At 38.2% G+C, this 21,903-nt stretch overlaps 3 protein-coding genes across 3 annotated transcripts; 2 read left to right on the top strand and 1 right to left on the bottom strand.

Annotated features, from left to right (window-relative positions):
- Positions 1-2,455: 2,455 nt before the first annotated feature.
- LOC133018669 (ecto-ADP-ribosyltransferase 5-like) lies at positions 2,456-3,842 on the top strand. Its single transcript, XM_061085089.1, has 2 exons — positions 2,456-2,461; positions 3,054-3,842. Exons 1-2 carry the CDS (start codon positions 2,456-2,458, stop codon positions 3,840-3,842), a joined length of 795 nt encoding a protein of 264 aa, XP_060941072.1.
- Positions 3,843-6,790: 2,948 nt separating this feature from the next.
- On the bottom strand, positions 6,791-8,573 carry tppp2 (tubulin polymerization-promoting protein family member 2). Its single transcript, XM_061094987.1, has 3 exons — positions 8,383-8,573; positions 7,751-7,904; positions 6,791-6,979 (listed from the first exon to the last, which is right to left on the bottom strand). Exons 1-3 carry the CDS (start codon positions 8,571-8,573, stop codon positions 6,791-6,793), a joined length of 534 nt encoding a protein of 177 aa, XP_060950970.1.
- A 4,780-nt stretch (positions 8,574-13,353) lies between these two features.
- ftr84 (finTRIM family, member 84) lies at positions 13,354-17,002 on the top strand. Its single transcript, XM_061092041.1, has 7 exons — positions 13,354-13,926; positions 14,079-14,174; positions 14,925-15,158; positions 15,855-16,011; positions 16,116-16,172; positions 16,279-16,332; positions 16,461-17,002. The coding sequence occupies exons 1-7, from the start codon at positions 13,354-13,356 to the stop codon at positions 17,000-17,002; spliced, it is 1,713 nt and encodes a 570-aa protein (XP_060948024.1).
- Positions 17,003-21,903: the final 4,901 nt, after the last annotated feature.

Below are 21,903 nucleotides of genomic sequence, written 5' to 3'. Positions count from 1 at the left end.
AGAAAACACATTGATTGTTTTCTTTTTTTTTTGTCCACCATAAAACTAAATCCTCCACAACGGGTCAACGATCGTATGAAACCACGATAATCGTTCTTTGAAATGTTGCTGTGGATATCAGAGTATCTGAGTCTAGACTGTGATAAAGTCTGGGAATTTGGTCTTTGTTTAAAGTCGCCTTAATTCAGGCTCATGCAGCTAAATCTACAGTTCAGACTGTCCTACCTAGTTAAAGACTTACAAAGACTGCTGGCTGGCATTAAACACTTTATTTTGGTTGTCTTTGTTTGGTTCTGAAAAGCTGGCATGTGTATGAGCAACTTTACAAATAATATTGTGTTTTATAATGTAATAAATTATATAAGCTTTATTGTTTAAGGGCTAAACTTTGTAAGCTTTACATATTGTAATAGTAAAGAATGCATGTGTGTGAATATTTCGGCAGCTGCAAACTGCATCAACTGGAAAATTGTTTATAACGCTGTGGTCAATGAGTGCATTTGATAAGTTGACAGTTAGTCAACTGAGTGAAGAGGTGGTATAGTTGTTCTTGTAAAAAACCACCATATTTCCACTGAACAGCCACAGACAACTCACATTGAAACCCACCCTCTCAGGGACATGCATGCAAGCATTGCACTGACATGCAGGCTAACATCAAGTCAAATATTTGATATGTATGTAATGAAAGGAAATAACACGACAGAAATGATTGATCCTGGTGTAAAAGTGTATTTTGTGTTTATGTATCAGTGTAAATTCAGAAGGTGTTTTACTGCTGATCTTTTCTTCACTGTGTTCACGCCTTTGTGGTTGGGGTCTGTCTGTCTGTCTGTCTGTCTGTATGTATGTGGAACACCTGCCTGAAGAACCTTCTGAGTTCTCTTGTTAATGGCCCTAGGAAGTGTGGTGCAGAGTTTGGTGCAAACTGAAAACAAAAAAATGGGGGGGGGGGGGGGGGGGGGGTGCAAACAGTCATTCTGCAGCCTGAGTTACACATGTCTTCTTCAACATCCTCGTCATTGACTCACGTCCTCTTAAGCAATTCGTCTTCAAAGAAAAATATATAAGATATACCAGATAGGATGAGCACATACTGCATGCATATTACACTGTGAAGAGTGATATATAACTAATGACTTCATTGTAGGTTTTTATTCAACCTCATAAATCATAATTGCAATCAATTATGGCAACTGAACAAATGAATTACAAAAGGCAAACTCTCCCCTTGCAAAGTGGTGGGATAAACTTTCTCACAAGTTCAAATAAAGTACAATAGGAACATCTTAAAATGTTTCACACCTTTTTTTTGTGACCACAAAGGGGGGCGGCAATTTGAAGAAACTCGTCTGTGTGGTCAGGGTAGGAAAGAGACTGTGTGAAGCACTCAGTGGTTTCAGGTTATTTTCTTTCTTACCTCTCACAAATTTGTGTCCCATACATTTGAAGTAGACTCACAAAACATGACTTTTAGGTGAGAGGTCACAATGAATTCCGGTTATTATTTTAGGACTTGGGCCTCTGAGTCTATAACGTACAAAATGCAATTTTAAAACAACAACATTACCCTAAAGATCTATGTGACAGCTTGGTTAACTAAAGATTCAATAAAACAGGATGAGCCACAGGGATGCTATAGTTCGACAAAAAAAAGGTTGAGTGTGACTCACAGAATCAAACAAAATTCTTACAATTCTCTTTTAACCAGTAGTTTTTCTAGAATGCAATAAAAATGCATAATAATTTGTGGACATGTGATTCTGTTTCTTGGCTTCATCTTTCAGGATGTTTTTGACACTGACTAAACGTTTTCCCTTCTTTGGTAAAAGAAGCACAACCACAAACACATATTCATTCTTTTCAACCACAAACCACAAAGCTCATGTTAATATGTGTTAGGTCTTGGTCTCTATGGCAATGCATATATAAGGTGGAACATGCACAGCTAAAGCACAAGCTGAGGGCTGGGTACCTGAGGGGCTCACTTAGTGCTCAACATCCTGCAGACTGGTGAGTTGAAATCAACTTCTGAGAACACTTACCTTGTTAATTGCTGAAAGATTTTCAATGTTTTTCCATTAACCATTTAAATTCATTTATAATGCGGATGCATACCTCAGCCAAAGGTAACACTTAGGATTAGGATGTCAGAGAAAGTGGAATGAATCTGCTCCAAAAGTTAAAGACTTGTCCTTCACCCAACATCTACCAAGTTTCAATAAAATCTATTTTGTTATTTTTGCGTAATCCTGCTAACGGACAAAAAACGTCCTTGGCAGATGTAAAAATACATTGGCCGTGATGGTGCACAATATGATGCAGTTGATAGTTGTTGACTTGATTTGTGTCTGTCTGTAATTTTGCAAGGCTTCTACTGACCACAATGATGAAGGGTAACATGCTGATCTTTGCGTCACTGTGTGGGCTGCTTTGCTGGAACCATGTAGACTCCATGACGGTGAGTGGAACTAATGCTATCTCATAGAATTTACATTTATATACAACTGACATGCAGCACAAAGTGAAGAAAACTTGACGCAACCAGATTATCTATCAAAACAATGAGTAAATGATGGTTAAATAATGTATTTGGCAATTTGCTAGTAAATGTTGATGATGAATATATCAGTAAAGTGCTCATTAACAATGTCATTATAAAATAATTACATGCATAGACACAGGTAAGTTTGTGAAAGACTATGGTCTGGTTTCATAGTTCACAGTTGGGAATCAGGATGAAGACCCAAGGCCCTGGTGCCACACCTGTCTGATTTCTATAATGAAGATAATGGTGTTACTGTTATATAAACATGTATTACTGGTGAAAATGATCTAACCAGTGAAGAAACAATAGTTGCACTCTGCAAAAGTTAGCCTATATACTATAGCTGCAGTGTTATTTTTTTTTAAAGTGATATGCCTGGCCTCCACTGTAATTCAGGAAATTACATTCACCATATAAACCAGGTTTTTATATGGACACTTAGAATAATAAAGTGTATTTTGACTCTGTTAAATGACCTTTCCCTTTTTCATTTGTTTTCCTTTAGATCCATTTCAAGTCTTTATCAATGGAGGTCAACCAGCGCCGTGACACCATCATTCTAAAGGAGGTTGACCAGAGCAGTAACATCCCATTAAACCTGGTTGAAGAGTCGGTTGATGACATGTACTTTGGCTGCAGTGAACTAATGATGAGAATGGTCAAGAACAAATACTTTGATGAAAAGTTCTTGAACAAAGCATCTGAAAAGGCCTGGAATGAGGCCGAAAAGTGTGCAGAAGAGAGAATAGCCCGTCTGGAGGATAAGGGTCTAACCAAACATCACCTGCGTGCCATCTGTGTTTACACATCTGATACGATTTACTCAGAGTTCAATAATGCTGTCCGCATCGAAAGGAACAACTATAGGTCCTCATTCCAGTACCACTATTTACATTTCATGCTGACATCTGCTGTACAGATTCTGAATAACAAAAACCAGTGCCATACTACTTATAGACGAAACTCAGAGAGATTTACTGGTCAAATCAACAATATAATTAGATTTGGGTCCTTTGCCTCTAGCTCCTACCATAAAACCCTGGTACGATTTGGTACTGAAACTTGCTTCAAAATCAAGACCTGTTCAGGTGCTCCTTTGAAACATTATACATATTATGATTCTGAAGAAGAATTAGAGGTGCTCATCCCTCCTTATGAGATGTTCAATATAACTGAGATAGTTGATGTTAATAAGAAAATACAAAATATGGGTCTAAAGTCATGCAAGGTTGTGTACGTCTTGGAGAGTGCAGGGTTTAAGAGCAATCTAAACTGCAAAGTTGTGAACGGATAAAAGTCCAGTAGTCGCTTGGTTCTCAAATTTTTGATTGAGAAATTTGAAACTTGAAACTATCAGTTAACAAGTATTTTCATGCTCACAATATATTCAGATATTACACTGTGCAGCTTTGACCTAATATTTCCCCTTTGTATTTTAGACAGTCATTGGTACCTTTAATAACTGCACTGTGAAAGTACTTCATATTTTCTCACATGGACGGATGAAAATAATATCAACATGTTCCAGATCATCTTTTGTGACCGTAAAGGAGGTAGTCGAGTTGAAGAACATCGTCCGCGTGGTCAGGGTGTAAAAGAAAAAGGGAAATGAATGTTTGAATGTTTAAACCACTGCTTAGGTTTATACTTTGTTTCTTAAATTTGAAAAGCTTTGTTTTTCTGCCTTCTGAAAGCACACATCAATAAAAGTTTCTGAACATCCTTGATCCGAGATATACTTCAAGCATAAGAATCTTGTCATAAGTCATACAAAGATAGAGGGCTTTATTGACACCACTAGAGAGGTCGCAAGATTTAGTATTGGACTTGGACCTTTGATACTGACACTATAACCAGTGATACGTCCCTCCAATACCAGAGGCTGCAGTTTCAGGACTTCCACCCAATTAAGCCTTCTGTCTTGCAATTCAACTAGGTTGCAGAAGGTTGCATGTTGGGCCATTTGTTTAATTAGTATATTAAACTCACAAGTAAGTTCAAGAAAGATGGACATATAAAGGACCCATAAATCATGAACTTGTGTGGGATAGTGGTGGTGCTGCCATGTAGCGGTGCTATGAACTGGATCTTCAGGATCTCCTTCTACCATATGCATCTTGAAAAAGAGAAGACCAGATTAATCAAAATTAGATCATTTCACAGACATCTCAGTCTCTGCCTAGTGCTTGACCAAAATATATTTTGAATCTTCCAAGCCTAGAGAATAAATGCTCTGATAACATTATAGAAACATGATGGGACATTTTTGACGATTAATCTTTACATTTTGTAAAGAAAAAATGTGAGTCTTTTACTTTTTGACACCTCTGATTCAAGTTGTGGTTAATCCGATATTTGTGTCAAACAATGTAACAAATTGAAATAAACAATAAAAGCATTTAAATCTTCTCTAACCTTGATTTGTGCACATGTGATTTTGTTCCTTGGCTTCACCTGTCAGGCTGTTTGCTTTCACCTCCACATTCGTGTGAGGTCTGAAGACCTGTTTGACCTCAAAAACAAGTATAGAGTTAATCGTGAGAAACTGAAACACATTCTGGGAACTGGGTGTCTCATCAAAACCACTGCACCACAAACAAGAGGTTCAGTGGCCAACGTCCTGCAGACTGATGAGTAAAACCTTTGAGAACAGAGAAAGAGTTTGAGTTTATCGTTTCAGGTATTTAAACATATCCGTATTACTGATATGATGCAGTTGATTTTTGTTTTGTGGGACCCACATTGTCTCTTTGAATGTATACTTACACACAACTGATGTGCAACACAAATAATAATTTCAATAAAAGATAATGCAACTGGATGTATTATTCATCATAGTAGTAACATTTTTATTGACAATGTCTTATTTTAAGTCTGATGGAATATCTGATCTTGCAGTGATAGTATTATTAAAAATCTGGTCTGGTTTCATGCAGAAAAAGTTCTTGGAGGTTTCAAACATAACTTTTTTGTTAACATTTTACCAAAACTACTATCTTTCCATATACCCAACGTTCTTTTAGTCGTCAAAACCTAACACACAGTTGGGAATCAGGATGCAAACCCAAAGCTCTGTCTTGTTTACACACTGAAGTTACTAAATGTAGTTTTACACTTATTAAAATATCTAGTGTGTTAATTATTCTACATGTACTCTTTGTTGTGAAACTGCATCCGGGTATATCTGGAAATGGACGGAGCTTATGTGAGGGTTATACTCATGTCAGATGATGTAACCAGCATTTTCTGTAGCTATTCATTGAAAACATATACATGAGATATTTATGGTGCCCCTGAAATAAAAAAATGTTTTACAGTATAATCCTATCAGCAGAAGGTCCTTGTTATTTCTGCTTATGTCATATGCAGTAATGGATTGCAGTGCCTTATACCTCCATACTATACTCCAATACTAAAATGTGAATTAAAGATGTAAACTGAATTGTAAACATGTAAACAATATGGATATAAGACAATTGTGTTGGTGCATTTTCAAATATTTATTTAAGCTTTTAAATATATTTGTCTAGGCCTGTCATTAAAGCAACAAAATAATTATCTTAAATTTTTTCATTTAAATGATATGTTGGATTTGATCAATACTGAAAAGATAAGAAACGAAAAATGATCCAAGAGTCCTAAATCTTTATTTTTTATAGAATCAAATCTGTCTTCTTCACTTCTGCTTACCTTTGTCCACATGTTATGTGGACAAAGGTAAGCAGAACATTTGGATTATAGAAATGAATCCTGTGAGTATAACAAGAAAGGGCTCTGATTGACCATGTAGCAAAAGGCAGTAAAATATAAAGCTTAGCAAGTGAAGCACAGACTACAGACAGCGTCATTTCTTGAAACCTGCTACATTTTTAGCCATTGCATCAATTTAGCTGGGAATAGCAGCACATTATTTCAGAGCATTCATGCAAGCAGATGAAGCAATTTAAAGGCACAGTGTAAGCTACAATATAAAGCAGAGTGCAGTTTAATCTCAGAACACTCCTCAGTTTTTACGGCCGGTTAATATATTAATTTCTTTTAAATATTAATTTAGGAAATATCTTCTCCAGGTTTCCCATCCTGGTTGTCACTTACGAAAACCTTGAAGCTCTAATTTAACTTTCCTTTTTGTGTAGAGAGTCTTGAATTGGCCCATAGTACATAGAATGTGTAGATTTATCTTTTGAAATAAATTTGCCAATTATGTATTGTTCATGTTTTCCTCAACTTTCAACAAAATTATTATTCTTTAACTTTGTCTTCGTGAGTGCCGCTGCCCTTGTACCCTGACACGTAGCCGCTAGTGTCTGCGATGTCCTCACGCCCGGCCTTCCCTTTTCCTTTGCCAGTCTCATCGAACCGCCCCTTGTGCGCTCCAGTGTACTTGGTGCTATCAGTCAGTCTGTCCACGGCTGCTGCGTTCGTTACTTTCTAAATACAATGAAAGATTAAAAAAAAAACTGAAATAAACAAGGTGCAGATAGGAGCACATCTTCACACACAGTCAAGTTATTGTGTCATTACATTGAATTATATTTTTTTAAAGGCTTTCTCAACAAGTCTTCACTCCGACTTGTGCTCTTCATCCCCACAAGGATGCACAGGCATTGTGGGTCAAGTCCCGATAATGTGATTGTGGAAACGGGTTGAGGTCCCCACAACATTAGTGAGTACTCATCTGAATACTTTTTTCATTCTATAAATATCATCCTGGTAAAAAAACAAGATAAAGTGATTACTGTACAACAATGTGTCACTGTTAAGCCTGTGCTGGATGAGAAAAACTGAAAAAATGTGCTGGATATGAAACTTCTTTCTCGCCATCTGCTGGTAAAATTAAAAATGACACTGCAGCTGACAAAAAACCTACAGGCAAAGTTTTGGGCTCAACAGTGACCATAGTATATAGACCAGTGAACACAATATTATGAATCTCACTTAAACAGAGATTAAAGTCCCTCCACATTCCTCCTTAGCCATAATTAACTTTGATATATTAACACAATCTGATGCATTTTCTTCATTTCCTGCCAAATCTTATCCAATTAAAAGTTTAAACATTGAGAATTATCAGTTGTGTTGTGGTGTGTTTTAATCCGAGAACTTTGATATAATTTGGAGGAATCCATAAATACACTGCCTCGATGTTACCTTATTGAGGCGAGTGAATGGTGAGGAGGTTATGATTAGTGAAACACTCACAGTGGTTCCGGCATTGGCCGGCTCCTTCCCAACAATGAGACCATAGATCTGTTGCTGCGCCTCCTCCTTGCTTTTGCCTTTAAAACGCTTGGCAGCCAGTTCAGTCAGGGCCTGGTTGAATTGCTCAAATGTGATTACACGAGCTGACTTTGCCCTGAGGAAACAGAGTATGTTGCCAAATGACAGAAAATAAGAGAATGATCCAAGTAATGTCACGAGTGTCTTTGCATATTAATATAATGAGATGTCTAGTGCACTCAAGGTGCTACTCTCTGTTGGTACTACTCTATGATTATTAGATTTTCCATAGAAAATACAATGCAATTAGCTGAGAATGTTTTTCAACAATGAATTCAACTAGAAAAAGTAAAATAAACCTCTCAAACATTTTAAACATTATGTCACAGTAATGCACAAAGTTGAATACAGTCCTGGCCATGGTAAAAGACTTCCTGCGTGTGTGCCTGCCGTACTCGTCATTATGCACCAAGATAAATACTTTGGAGAAATACAAAATCAAAGGCATTGAACTGGACTGCTGATGTATACGTTTGTACCAGCTGTGTGTTTTACTGTGATACGGTTGCTGTGACATCTTAGCCTTTGAAGGTGGAGTCTGAGTGAACTCTTACTTGACTTTGCTGAAAACTATGTCCACGTCTATGGTGGTGACTTTCTTCCCGTCAGTGACGTTGCAGTCTTTGCAAAGCTTTGCAAAGTTCTTGCCGTTCATCTCCTTCCCCGTGGCCTTGGTGTCCCCGTGGACCGCAAACTTCTGGAAGGCGGTCTCCACCTGCGCTGCACTCACTGAGCCCTCGGCCATGCTGAGAGATTCACGTACAGTAAACATGCATTTAACTTCAGTGTGCAATCACACAAAGAGATTGTGTTGACAGGCTCACACAAACCAATTGATGATGTTAATATAGCAGCATTATAGCTGCACTCGGTTCCATTGTCCTTAAACTAAAAACTGCCATTCGAAAGTGATGACGTGCTTAGAGGACTTTTGGTGATTTACTCTCTATCCCCGTGAGGACACTTTGTGAAATGGAAGAATGTTCTAATTCATAATGACTCCATTAGCTGATTGATGTCCGGTCTGCCAAGAAATGACTTTCGTGATGGTCAGCGTAACCCACACCCATACACACACACAGGCATATAGAGCTACAGATACACACTTTCACATCCCTCCCTGTTGTGTTAGTGTTATCCAAGCTATTCTGAGGCCAATGTAATTCAATCAACTCAGTTTACAAATGGCTGCTCTGCTGTTAAGTGAATGAAGAAACAGGCTCCTTCTCTCCTCCTTCTCCTCCTTTTTTCTTTACTCAATCTCTCTCTCTCTGGGGTTGATCATTCAGTAAGGTTGGGTAATAAGAATGTGATTTATGCAAAGAAATTCAAATTTAACCCTTCAAGTCGTTTCATGTTTAAAATACTGTGCTTTCAGTAATTCCACAGAGAGCATCTAAGTAGACTTTTCATGCACAGTACAGGTACCAGATTGCATTAACTTTCTTATTCCTCTGGTACCGTCAAATGCTTTGAACCATAAAAAACGAATAGAACAGCAGATAAACGCATGCAACAGTGATGCAATAATAGTGAATCTGTTCAAGATATCAAAGTGTACTGGTGAATTTAAAAGTGTGCTCATAAATATTTCAAATTATTCGTCAGTATTGGAGACTCGAGAACAGCGATGCCAAAAATCCCCAGAAAGTAAAATGTACCTGCTGCCGTAAATGGAAGGATGCTGTGGAGATAATGAGGAAAATCCTGATTCGTGTAGAGCTGGTCGACCTCTTTCGTCCTACTCCTCCTCCTCTTTCTTCTTCGCTCTGTTCTGGCTCTCCTTCTTCCGGCCACTCCCAGACTATTTCCATCCAATGACAGAGAGACACAGAGAGGCAGGAGGAGAGAGAGGATTAGAGAGGGAGGGGGGAGAGGGTACCAACTGGCACAGTCAATGACATCATGGTTATACTCAGCCTCTCTTGTGTCTTTTCAGCTTCTTGCCTGTAAATACTCACCTCTGTGGAAACATTACTTATTTCATATTTATATTGTTTAATTTCAGTTCATTTATTTTCAGTTTCTCATCTTTTTGTATCCTCTGCAACACTAAACTCAGCTCACAGCTATTTGCCGTTCCCCCTCTCTATCAGTCTCCCAGCCACTCACTTTCTCTCTTTATCTTTCTGAGTGTCACTGTCACAAAAGCACTGTTGTCTGGACAAAGAGGAGAGTGCGCCCTTCAAAGTACAAAGAGAGTTAACAATACGAGGCTGACACATTACTGGAAATATAATCCCATGTCACAGTTTCTTATCATTCAAACTGAATATCATGGAACAAGCTATATAATCACACTTTAAAGGTCCAGTGTGTAAGATTTAGGAGAAAGGGATCTGTTGGCAGAATATGGATACAAAATAATCCCTGTGATGTTTTTACTTGTGTCTTTCAAATATGGCCCTTTATATTGAAATACTTTATTTGTTAATACTTTATATTTACATCAGGAGCAGGTCCTCTCTACGGAGACTGCCACGTATTTTAGCAGTAGCCCAGACTTGACAAACTCAACACACTGGAGGCTATCACAGGTCCTCTTTCATGTTGGAAGGGAAGGGTGAGGTGAGGGGTCTTCAGCTGTAACATGCAACTTCACCACTAGGTGTCATTAATTCTACACACTGAATTTTTAGACTGATGAGATCATGTGTGTGGAGCAGCAATCATAGGGGTCAAACATATCGTAGATAATTGTGTACCAAATTTAAGACTGACTGACATTTGATGAAGTCACAAATTGCAACTTTAACTAGGACTACGTTGTAGCACTGACGGCCCGAGCAAAAGCATTTTGAAGCCTGTTGCGGTTAGTGGAAGGAGCGATCGATGACCAAGCGCACGTCTCCGCATTGCATGTGTTTTGCGCACTGCGGCAAGGCCAAATGCTTCACTTCCTGTGTCTGTCATGCTCCGCTGGACCACACTCACTAATCACGCATTACTGTTCACCCCATCAAGTTCGACCCCATAGTGAAAACTTTATCTAAATCAGATTTAGTTTTAAAACGAGGCTTACCTCCTTTTAGCAGTAGTTGGTGCTATCGCTATCACTATACTAGACTAATAGATCTGTTCAGGTAAAAACAATCTTTTGTCTAAAAGCTTTCGTCTTTGCATCTAAGACAATAAAGAATTAAAACATCACTGACACTGTGACATTAAAGTCAACTGACGACAAATAATTTTTTGCTTAATGAATCCTTTGAAATGTTCTTTTCTTTTCTGCAAAGTTTGGTAAGAATTTGATCATGTCTAGGCCATGAAAAAGCCAATTAATTTGCCTGAAAAAAAAGTAAATAAAGATACATTACAGACCATTACTTCTATCACTAAAACTACTCCTATGACTATATATACATATTTATCGTACGCAATCAAAGATGAGCCCACATTGTATACTTAGTAAATATATATGAAGATAAAACTGCCAATGACACATCAAAATATATTTTCTCAATCTTTTACTCCCACCAAACTCATTATATAACAGTTTGTTATAACATATTTAATCTGCTTAATTCAACAAGTGTCAGGTGGAAAATATTCAACTCACCAGATGGTTGATTCAGGGAAGGTGAAATTCGTTTCGGGGAGAAGTTAAAATCTTTCAAAACAAAGTTTTAATCTCTGTAGATCCTTACGTGTGTTTATATACCTCTCACAGTGACTTTAATCTAAAATTCTTTAATCCCTTTTTATCATGTAGCTCTGATGTCCAATTTGATAAAAGTCATATTAGTCACATTTTATATCAAAAACATCAAAACTGTCATTAATGTCTTTAATGTTTTTAAATAAATCTTATCATGATTTAATAGTAGGTGGCGGTAATTCACCTGGACGATGAATACCAACCGCCAACAAACCAAATGTAGAAGAAGAAGAAGATCCTGATTTGTTACAGAAACACATAACACAAGGCTCCACATAAACTCAGCCTGTGCCAATTAAAGTGTGTTTAATCTCTTCATACAGTGAAAGCTGCACTTCTGACATACACAGTCTACGCACTTAGTTACCACTTTATTAGGTACAGCTCAGAGTACTGCAGTTTAATATTGCGCTGTGGTAATTAGTCCGATAGAAGAACACGACTGCGATTGCAATGTCGATTAAGACGAGCGGGATGGAGGCAGGAATAAAGACAGGGAGGGTGGGGAGGATGACGTCAAGTAAATATTTTTTGGAACAAAACCATAGAGTTCTTTAATCATCAGTATGCAAAACATGGAGAATAATTTCAAAGGCAGATTAAATCTCAACCTACAGGATCAGAACATGTATTTCCTTGGTGCCTCTTGCATTTGTTATATTACTTGTGTGTGCAACCACTTTTGAGCTACATGCAAATAAAACTAAGACTTTAAAATATTGTATTCATGATTTCAATCAGAAACTATTTCCAAAATCAATTTTAGCTGTGTCACTACATACTACTAATTTACAAATTTTTGCCAAATTTAATGAATACTGTACTTTAAAGACATGAGCTACAAACAGTGATTAAAAACCTGTTTACTGTTAAAGCTTCCACAGATTCAAATAACTGGGATCTAGTCATTTTGTAATGTTAGTGTTTGATAAAAAGACATTTAAATAAGTCAATTTGAGTCATAACAAATCCCAAACTCTTTCTTTTAATTTGTAATCATTAAACAGCACATTTGTGATACCATTGAAGGAAATGCTTTTATAAATGGTCCACTGCATTCTTTTACCTTTTATTGTTTTTCAGGTGTCAAATGCTCTCCTGTGGGAACCCACATGCTGTAACGGCTGCGCTGCAATTTGTTCACAGGATAAACAGAAGTTGTTTTGACACCATGCACCATCATGAGACTCACTGCTCAGTCTAATGGAAAACTACAGGACTTTACGCAACTGATACAATCAACACTCCAGTGCTCTGCCAGGACAAGTGATGGTTTGAGGTTGATATCAATGCAAAGCAACATCGAACAGCTCTGACTGATTTCAGAGTCCTGCGTGTTGTTCACATTACACGTCACGGTGAAACTTGTTCTGTACAAAAATAAAATAATGCAAATACAGACGTGATGTCACAGTATCAGCTCAACATCAGCCCCATCAAGTTGACAGGTCTTTGAATGAGACTCATTCATCTATTGTTCTGGGTCATCAACATTGCCTGTTATGTGACGACTTGACCTTGCTGTGTGAGATGAGCTGAATTTCCTGCTTTGTAAGCAGTACTGGTTGCAGACCTCAGTACTTTCACTCAGGCGTGGGGAAAAGGAGCTCTGTGGAAACACATCACCTGTCTGTTTACAGTAGAAACAAAACCTTCCCTTGAAATGTCAACAGAAAACAGAGTGGTGTCTGGTTTGATAAGAAGGTGCAGGATCAGGAGCCCGTGGTTGGACTCTCTCTGGACAGACAGGCAGCACTTGACTTACCATTAGTTTTTTTTCATTGACTTCCTTGGAGAAGTAGCACAAATTAACTCAAATCTGTTCTGATTTAGAGTGTTTCTGACATTTATATCATCCAGCAACATCATGGCCGACTCTGATTTCCCTTTACCACCTGAGGCCTACTGTCCGCTGTGTCAGGACGAGATGAGAGACCCGGTCACCATCCCCTGTGGTGATACCTATTGCCTGGAGTGCATCAAAATCTACTGGGACCAGTTCGACCACATGGGTGTGTACAGCTGCCCGCAGTGCCGCGCTACCTTCACGCCGCGGCCTGTGCTGAGACGTAACCTCCCCGATGTAAGTCACGAGCCCCGGCGCCAGCTCCCGGAGCTCACGCCGTTCCCCTACATGAAGCGTGAATCTTTTTGCGATTTCTGCGTGGGCCGCCGCAGCAAGGCCGTGAAGTCATGCCTCATGTGCCTGGCTTACTACTGCGAAACGCACGTCAAGCCTCATTATGAGTCGTCCACGTTCAAGAGACACAAGCTGGTGGACGAGACGGGCCACCTGGACAGGAAGATCTGCCCCCAGCACGAGAAGGGCCTGGAGCTGTTCTGTCGCTCTGACCAGATGTGTGTCTGCGTGCTGTGTACCGTCAGAGAGCACCGAGGCCACAACATCACCTCAGCAGAGGAAGAGCGCATCGAGAAACAAGTGAGTCTGACTCAACGTGACAGATTTCCTTTTGCAATGAAATCTTGCTTCAGTTGTGAATTCAATTCAGAAGAAGCTGATCAGCTGCAGCTGCAAAGTTCATCTTGTTCTCGTGGATAATTTATAAAAGATTCTCTTGTTTCCTCCGTCAGAAAGTCCTGGTGGTCACTCAGTCTGAAGTCCAGTACATAATTCAGGAGAGGATGAAGGAGCTGCAGGAGCTCAAGCATAATGTGGATGTTCTCAAAGTAAGATCAGATAAATGCATGGATTTCTGCATGTTAAGATACTGTCATATTCTGTATGGGACAAGATACAATATATTGTGCAACATTTAAAAAAAATGTCCACATCAATGCTTTTATAAATAAGATTTGTAAATATTTCAATTTGACACAATCCAGTAGTAAAGTATGATGGCGTGTTAGGGCCACATTGAAGAAAAAAAACAATGCAGACATTTAGAGAATTAATACATAATATTACGAGAATAAGGTCGTACATTTTACAAGAATAAATTCATGGTTTTATGATTAATAAATTTGATGGTAAAGTTGCAATATTATGTAAATAAATCATAATATTATAAGCATGAATTCGTAAAATTTGAAGGGAGTGTGGTTCTGTCTTCTGAATAAACTTAATGGATACTTAAGATGATGTGGTGCCAATGTGCCAAAGATTCAGTATTTCGTTATTTGTAAAAAAAAAAAAAACATACTGAAGTATAGTTTCACAAGATGTTAGATGCTCATTTTAGCACAGGCTGCTGATTCTTAAATAACATACAGCCTAAAATACCGAGTTTATTCTCCTGAATTTACAACTTTATTGTGGTAATATTATGACTTTATTCGCAATATATCACAACTGTATTTTCTAAATGTCCAAATTTTTTCTTTCTTCAATGTGGCCCTAATACACTGTTATAGTTTAGTGCTGAGAGTGGGTGCTATTGTATCTCACAGTTCCACATAAACTCTGTTTATGCATTTTAGAGTTGTGCCCAGCGAGCACAGGCAGAAAGCGACAAGACCTTTCACGAAATGCTCCAGGCGGTGGAGCGCTGGAAGGCTGAAATCCACCAGATGATAACGGCCAACATGCAGTCAGCCATGTCGCAGGCTGAGGGCTACTTGGATCGTCTGGAGCAGGAGATACTGGAGCTGCAGCGCAGAGAGGCAGAGTTGCGGCAGATCCTCGAGACAGAGGACAACATTCACTTTCTGCAGGTGCTGGAAGATCTTACAGAGCTGCAGGAATTATCTGCATAAAGTCTGAATTCTAAAATGATCTCTTTGAAAATTCGCTCAAACCTTGCAAGTCTGCTGCACATTAAAAGATGTTAACAGAAGCAACAGACCTTATCAAACGTTACTCAAGCTTTTTCAGGCAGAAGATTATTATATTATTGTATATTAATTTGTCACTTGTTGTGTAGCTACAGAAAGAGGTGTTTACACAGTAGTCACCAAATCTATGAAGCTGACTTTTCGTATACTGTAATATTAGCCTCCCATCCATGTGCTCAGTGAGTATTTCAGTCAATCTGGACATCACATTACAATTATAAATTATTATTATTATTATTATTATTATTATTATTATTATTATTATTATTATTATTATTATTTATTATGTAGATTTTTAAAGTGATCAATACAATGTTTGCCGCAAAATGCAAAAAACACTTTCTAAATTCAAGTAATATGTTTGATATTTTTGTGTTTTCTTTTTGTAGAAATTGCTGATAAAGTTTCTGGTTAAAAATCAATTATCATTATATAAATAGATAAAAACTCATATCAGCACCAAAGAATTTGTATTGGTTTGGCATCAAACAGCCTGTTAATGTTCTGATGGTGAGGTGAGGCCACTTCTCAGATTGAACTTGTTGATTATTAAACTCCTATCTTGTTGTCGGACAGAATTTCCCAACCCTCTGTGTTCCCCCTGAGGCCATGGTGCCCAAAGTGCTCATCAATCCTCAGTTCTCCTTTGGGGAGATGAGCAAGACAGCCACAGAGATGAAGGAACATCTGGATGACATCTGCAAGAAGGAACTGAGCAAAATATCCAAGACAGGTTTGCACTCATTGATAATATTCACAAAATATCTTTTCATTGTGAAAACAAAAACAAATAGTTTGCCAGTAACCAGACGACCTAACGTTGCTTCATCTTTACAGTTAGTGAGACTCCTGTGTACATACTTTTACCAAGAAATGGAGAAAAACGACTGAAAGGTACGTGTCTATCAACTGGAATGAATGTGTGAATTTTGGTGGGATAGATTTATTTTATCTTTTGGAAGAGAACAAGGATCAAAAAAATAATTTTATATCCAAACAGTTCCTGGAAGAGTAGATTTTCAGGAGCCAAAAGCAAGATCGGACTTCTTGAGATGTGAGTAAACCTTATATGTGTAAATCATTGTGAACACTTACGTATTTATTAATAACCTTCAGCAAGATAGTGAATGAATGAATGACCTTTTCTCTCTGGAAATATGTGCTGTGGCTGTTTTTTGTCAGATTCCTGTAAGATGTCCTTCGATCCAAACACGGTCTATAAAGAGCTGGTTTTGTCCGACGGGAATCAGAGGGTCATGCGGAAGAAAACAGTTCAGTTCCACCCGGATCATCCGGAGCGCTTTGACGGCTTCTCCCAGGTGATGTGCAAGGAGCCTCTGACAGGTTTCAGATTTTACTGGGAGGCGGAGTGGGGCGGAGAGTTTTCCATCGGGGTGGCCTACAAGAGCATCAGTCGCAAAGGGAAGAATTCGCACAGCCTGCTAGGCTACAACGACAAGTCCTGGAGTCTCCTGTGCTCGGACTCGGGCTACTCCGCCTGGCACAACAAAGCAGACCAAGACCTTCCTGAAGCTCCCCGGGCTTCGAGGATCGGTGTCTACCTGGACCACGCAGGCAACACTCTGGCCTTTTACTCAGTGTCAGAGACCATGAAGCTCATCCACCGTTTCAAAGCTCAGTTCAGTGAACCTCTGTATGCTGGCTTTGGGGTGGGCTCCTCAGTGACTCTCTGCCAACTCAGGCAGAAGCCCACATCTTACTAAGAATTACAAACTAGAGAAGTTGTGGAAGCCCATTGTGAGTGTTGTTTGTTGTAAATACTTAGTGTACACTTCAGGTTAAAGTTGTTTTCTGCACTGATTTTCATTGTTGTGTCAACACAACAATGACATTTTTTTTAGGATAGATGGATAGATCAGCAATATGTAAAAAATATAAGATAAAAATAACTCAAATATAAAAACTGTACATAGTGTGTGTGTTTGTGTGTGTGTGTGAGAGAATGACTACAAGACCATTATTCTGTAGCTAAATGCTGTTTATATTTTAAGCAGGTTAAATCTGTATGTATAATGAAAAATAAAAGCTACATGCTACACACATTTTCAAGCTTTTGTTTTATGAAGTTATATGAAAAACGTTGTGATTTTACGATGCATTACTATCATAGTGACCATAGTTTTTCCCATAAGTCCTTCTTTGACTTCACACGATTTGCGAAAGAAATGACACTGAGGTACAACACTGCTTTACATGATTTCCCCTTAACAAAAACAAAGCACAGCCATCATTGGAAATGCAAATGTACAGGTGTTGGGCGCAGTCAACCAGCTACTAAACAGAAATATAAGCTACTGCTATGTTGTAGTATAAAAGAGAATAGTATAATGAAATTAATATCCATTACTACCATCCTACATGCTGTGTAAATTAAACACAACAAATCTGGTAATCGTTGGAAGTATACTTTTAACATAAAACATAAAATATTCCAGATAAGGTAAAGAATATAGGATATTTATCTAAGTACGATGAGCTGACACTTTAAACTAATAAAGATAGTAATAGTCGTCATTTATTCCATGGCATCACTCTGAAGAACCATTTTTTGGTTCCAGTTAACACCTTTATTTTTCTGTGTGTATCCCAGTAAACGATGGGTAAAGGGCAGGGCATATCTTGGAAACACATATTTCCAAGCCAATGGGCCCTGCTGTTTCACACCACCCTGAGTAATTTGATAACATGTCCACCACCGAAGCCTCTTTGCCTACTGTTTTTTTTGAAGTGTGTTTGATTATATCAACAGTATTTGTATGTCAGCTCAGATCGTCGCTTCACTGCTGCTGGACCAGAACTGCAGAGGATCACAGCTGAGCGTCACACCTGGTTAGAATCCACAACTGTAGCTTTACATTCAAAGGGTATTTATGATGTTATATATCAATAAGTATTTGTTTCCTTATGTCATGACCTCTTCTTTACAGAAACAAAATGAACACCACCTCCAGTCATCAATCCCATCATGTGGGTTTGGCCTTGGCCTCTATTTCTATCAACGGCGTCCTGGGTCTTCCTCTGAATGGTTACGTCATGTGGTTGATTTTGGCAGGAGCCTCAGGCACTCTGACCTCAGACTTCTTTTCTCTCAACCTGGCTATATGTGAGCTCTTTTTCATCTTATTTAACGTGACCTATATTGTTTATAATCAGCTCTGTTATTTTCTCTGGTTTGAAGTCTTCATGTTTTCACGCGGTCTTCTCTTCACCGCTCGACCTCTGTTCCCGTGCTGCATCTGTGTCGAGTGCTACCTTGGTGTCATCCACCCGGTGTTCTTTCTCCGGTGTAAACCCCTGAGATACAAGCTGGCCTGCGCTTGTGTTGCCTGGATGATTATCTTGATTTCCTGTATCTTCTCCATGTACACATTTTTAAATCCTCTGTATCTGTATTGGTATTTCATTCAGGATTTGTTCCTCTTCTTTGTAATGCTCTCCTGCTGTCTCTCAGTGCTCTGGGCTCTAAAACGCCCTGGGCCAGGGGCAAAAGGCACAGGGAAGAAGAAGAAGAGCAGTCCAATGAAGAGAAAAGCCTTCAAAATCATTTTGATAATCACAACTTCCCAGGTGTTTCATTTCTTTATGTATTTTGTTGCCATTCCACTGCAGTGTTGCCTTAGTTTTATGGATTTTAACACTGCCTTAACCATCTGCACAAGCTTTGCTTTGACAACTGGGTTTATTCAGCCCCTCCTCTACCTCCACAGGGCTGGAAAACTGGTGTGCTCAGGGGATTTCTAATCATCAACATCATTGTCAATAAACCATGTGTATATGATTGTGTAGGTTTACTTTATATTGTGCTATAGTTCATCACGTTGCATTGCTTTCTATAGTTTCAAGTGGTTTATATTTATTCATAACGGAGCACAGGTTTTTGTTTTAATGTTCTGTTTTATTCTTTCGGATTAAAACTGCTGTCATGTCAATCAGCAATTCATAATGTTTCTTTTTTTTACTTTGTGGTAGATGAACACGCTTAGGCAATGTAATTTTGCAATCATTAACAACATTGCACTGCACTACTTTGATATTTTATTGTTATTTAATATAATATTTGCTCAATAATGTGTTGACTAAATTGAATTAGTGTGACAGATTTTTGGGAGTGGATGGTTCTCGCTGAGTTTTTAAAACTGGAGACATTATAACAGTCCTGTTGTAAAAATTACTTTTTGTAACATTTAGAGGTGAGTCACATCTCAATGGATTGAAATAGATTTTGAACCGTATTCCATCTGTTGTTTTTAATTCTGTCTGTGTGCATGGTTATGGTGAAGGACTTAAGTTTGATGTCTTTCCATCCACAAATCCAACCTGCAAAACCTTAACGTTGCCTCACTGCACATAGGCAGACTGCTTGTTGCACTGCATTATTTTATTAGAGGTTTATTTTGAGGCTTGACATATGATGTACAATATGGGATGCAATGGTTGTGTGAATGATACAAAGCAATAGGATACAATGAGTTTCGATATGATAAGATACAATAAAATAAGATGAGATACGACATGACGAGTTGTCTTTTTTCTAACATACAAAGCAATAGATTACTTCACTCTCAAATTAAAGAATGGGTGTTGGAACCTTCAGCTACCAGGCTTCAGGGGGTTCGAGGGGCAGACTCACTCATTACGGTTAAGTTGTCTGATAAATCATCTTATAGTCACAGTTGGCTCAGATGAGTTCTGAATCAATTTGGCACATTACTATAAATATACAGTGGTGGCCAAAATTATTAGGATACCTTTAGGATCTGACTAAATTTACCTTTTTTTGCCTCCAAAACATGATTTAATTTCATATGTATGTTGATTTATGTTCATGAAACATGCAGATGGTTGCTCTGAGCACAAACAAATAACAGATGAAGTGAGTCCTACTGTTTTTATCCACTTTTAACATTAATATTTGGTTTGTTCACCTTTTGCAGCAATTACAGCAGCACATCTCTTTGGCATAGTGTCAATATATTTCCTGAGAACTTCAACACAAATTTTATCCCATGCCTTCTGCAACTCAAGCCAAAGGCTTTCCTTTGAATGTACAATAGATCTGTCAAGTTTTTTTTCCAACTCGCCCCAAATTTGCTCGATGGGGTTCAGGTCCGGACTTTGAGGGGGCGTGTCCATCATATTCAATGTTCCAGCAGATTCGTTCTGTCCCTGGCAGTTCCGGCAATAGTTAGAAGAATGTTTAGGGTCACTAAGTCACCTGTTCCTGAGGCTGAAATGGCACCGCACACCATAATACTACCCCCTCACTGTTTAACTGTTGGCAAGAGACACTAATTTTGATATCTTTCCCCTAGCCTCCGTCGACCATAAACTCTTCGCTTGTTGCCAAAATTTCAAACTTGGACTCATTAGTCCATAACACTTTATACCAATCTTCCTTTGCCCATTTATTGTGTTCTTTCGCAAATTTCAGGCGTTTCACTCTATTTTTCTCTCTCAGTAATGATTTCTTTGCTGCTATTCTGCCAACAAGTCCTGCTTCTCCCAGTTTCCGTCGGACAGTTGCACCATCAGTCATTGTGGTGTTGATCTCATCACGCAGTTCTCGTGAGGTCTTTCTTCGATCCTTAAGACTGAGAATTTTGAGATGCTTCACTTGTCTTTCAGAAAGTTTATTTTTTCTACCTCTACCCTTTCAGTTCTGGCGTGAATTGGTGGCATCATGGCGGTCTTAACATTGACAGTGAAATAGGCCTAGCTTGTATTTTGTAAGGAAAATGACCTAAATCTCCTTATGATGGCTCTATTCTATGGTTTATAGAGCATAATTGATGACTTTGTAGATATTTTTTTCGTTTAATGGGTATTTTAATGGCCAATTCAACAAAAACAACTGAAACATCTAGTGTTCTAATAATTTTGGCCACCACTGTATATTATCACTGTTATTACCACTCAGTGCTCATGTTGTTGTTGCTGTTATTAATAAAATAAAATCTTTAAGTTAACTTGAGTGAAATCGAGAAACTGTGGGTACACCAGAAAAATGACATTGCACGAAAAAAAAAAATTTGTTTCCTTCACTTCTCCCCATCCACCTAAGATCAGTGGTATATAATAGTGTAAACATGCACTGATAAGCCACAATGATAAGTAATAATTGGTTTCAATGCTGTGGCTGATGTGGCAACATGATTTCCTGCCAGTAATAATGTATGTCTGACATCAGGCACAGGTTTCTGTCAGGAAGTTCGTCTGTGAATATCCTTTTAATATGTTACTCAGAAAACCCAACAAGATTCACAGTAGATGAAGCAATAACACTCTTATTATTAAATATATTATAATAAGAGGTAAGTTGGATGACTTTGAGTTTAGTTTCATTAACTTCACCACACACCTATGATGACCCCAACAAATATAAAAACTATTAAAAATATATATATAACTCTTACTTTTGAATATTTGTATACATTCACAGTCAGTGCTGATTCAAAAGATTAATTTTGATCCAATGAAAGAATAGAACCAGACTCAAACTGGATGTTTGGAGTTTTTTGGTAGTAAATAAATGTGGATATCAATATAAATGTTAGAGGCCAATAAACTCGACTGACTGATATATTGTCAGGCTTATATTAAAGAC

The sequence above is a fragment of the Limanda limanda genome, chromosome 2 (genome assembly GCF_963576545.1).
Source record: "Limanda limanda chromosome 2, fLimLim1.1, whole genome shotgun sequence".
Taxonomy (NCBI): Eukaryota; Metazoa; Chordata; class Actinopteri; order Pleuronectiformes; family Pleuronectidae; genus Limanda; species Limanda limanda.
Note: the sequence above shows the minus strand (reverse complement) of the source record. Positions and strands in the feature narration are given on the sequence as shown.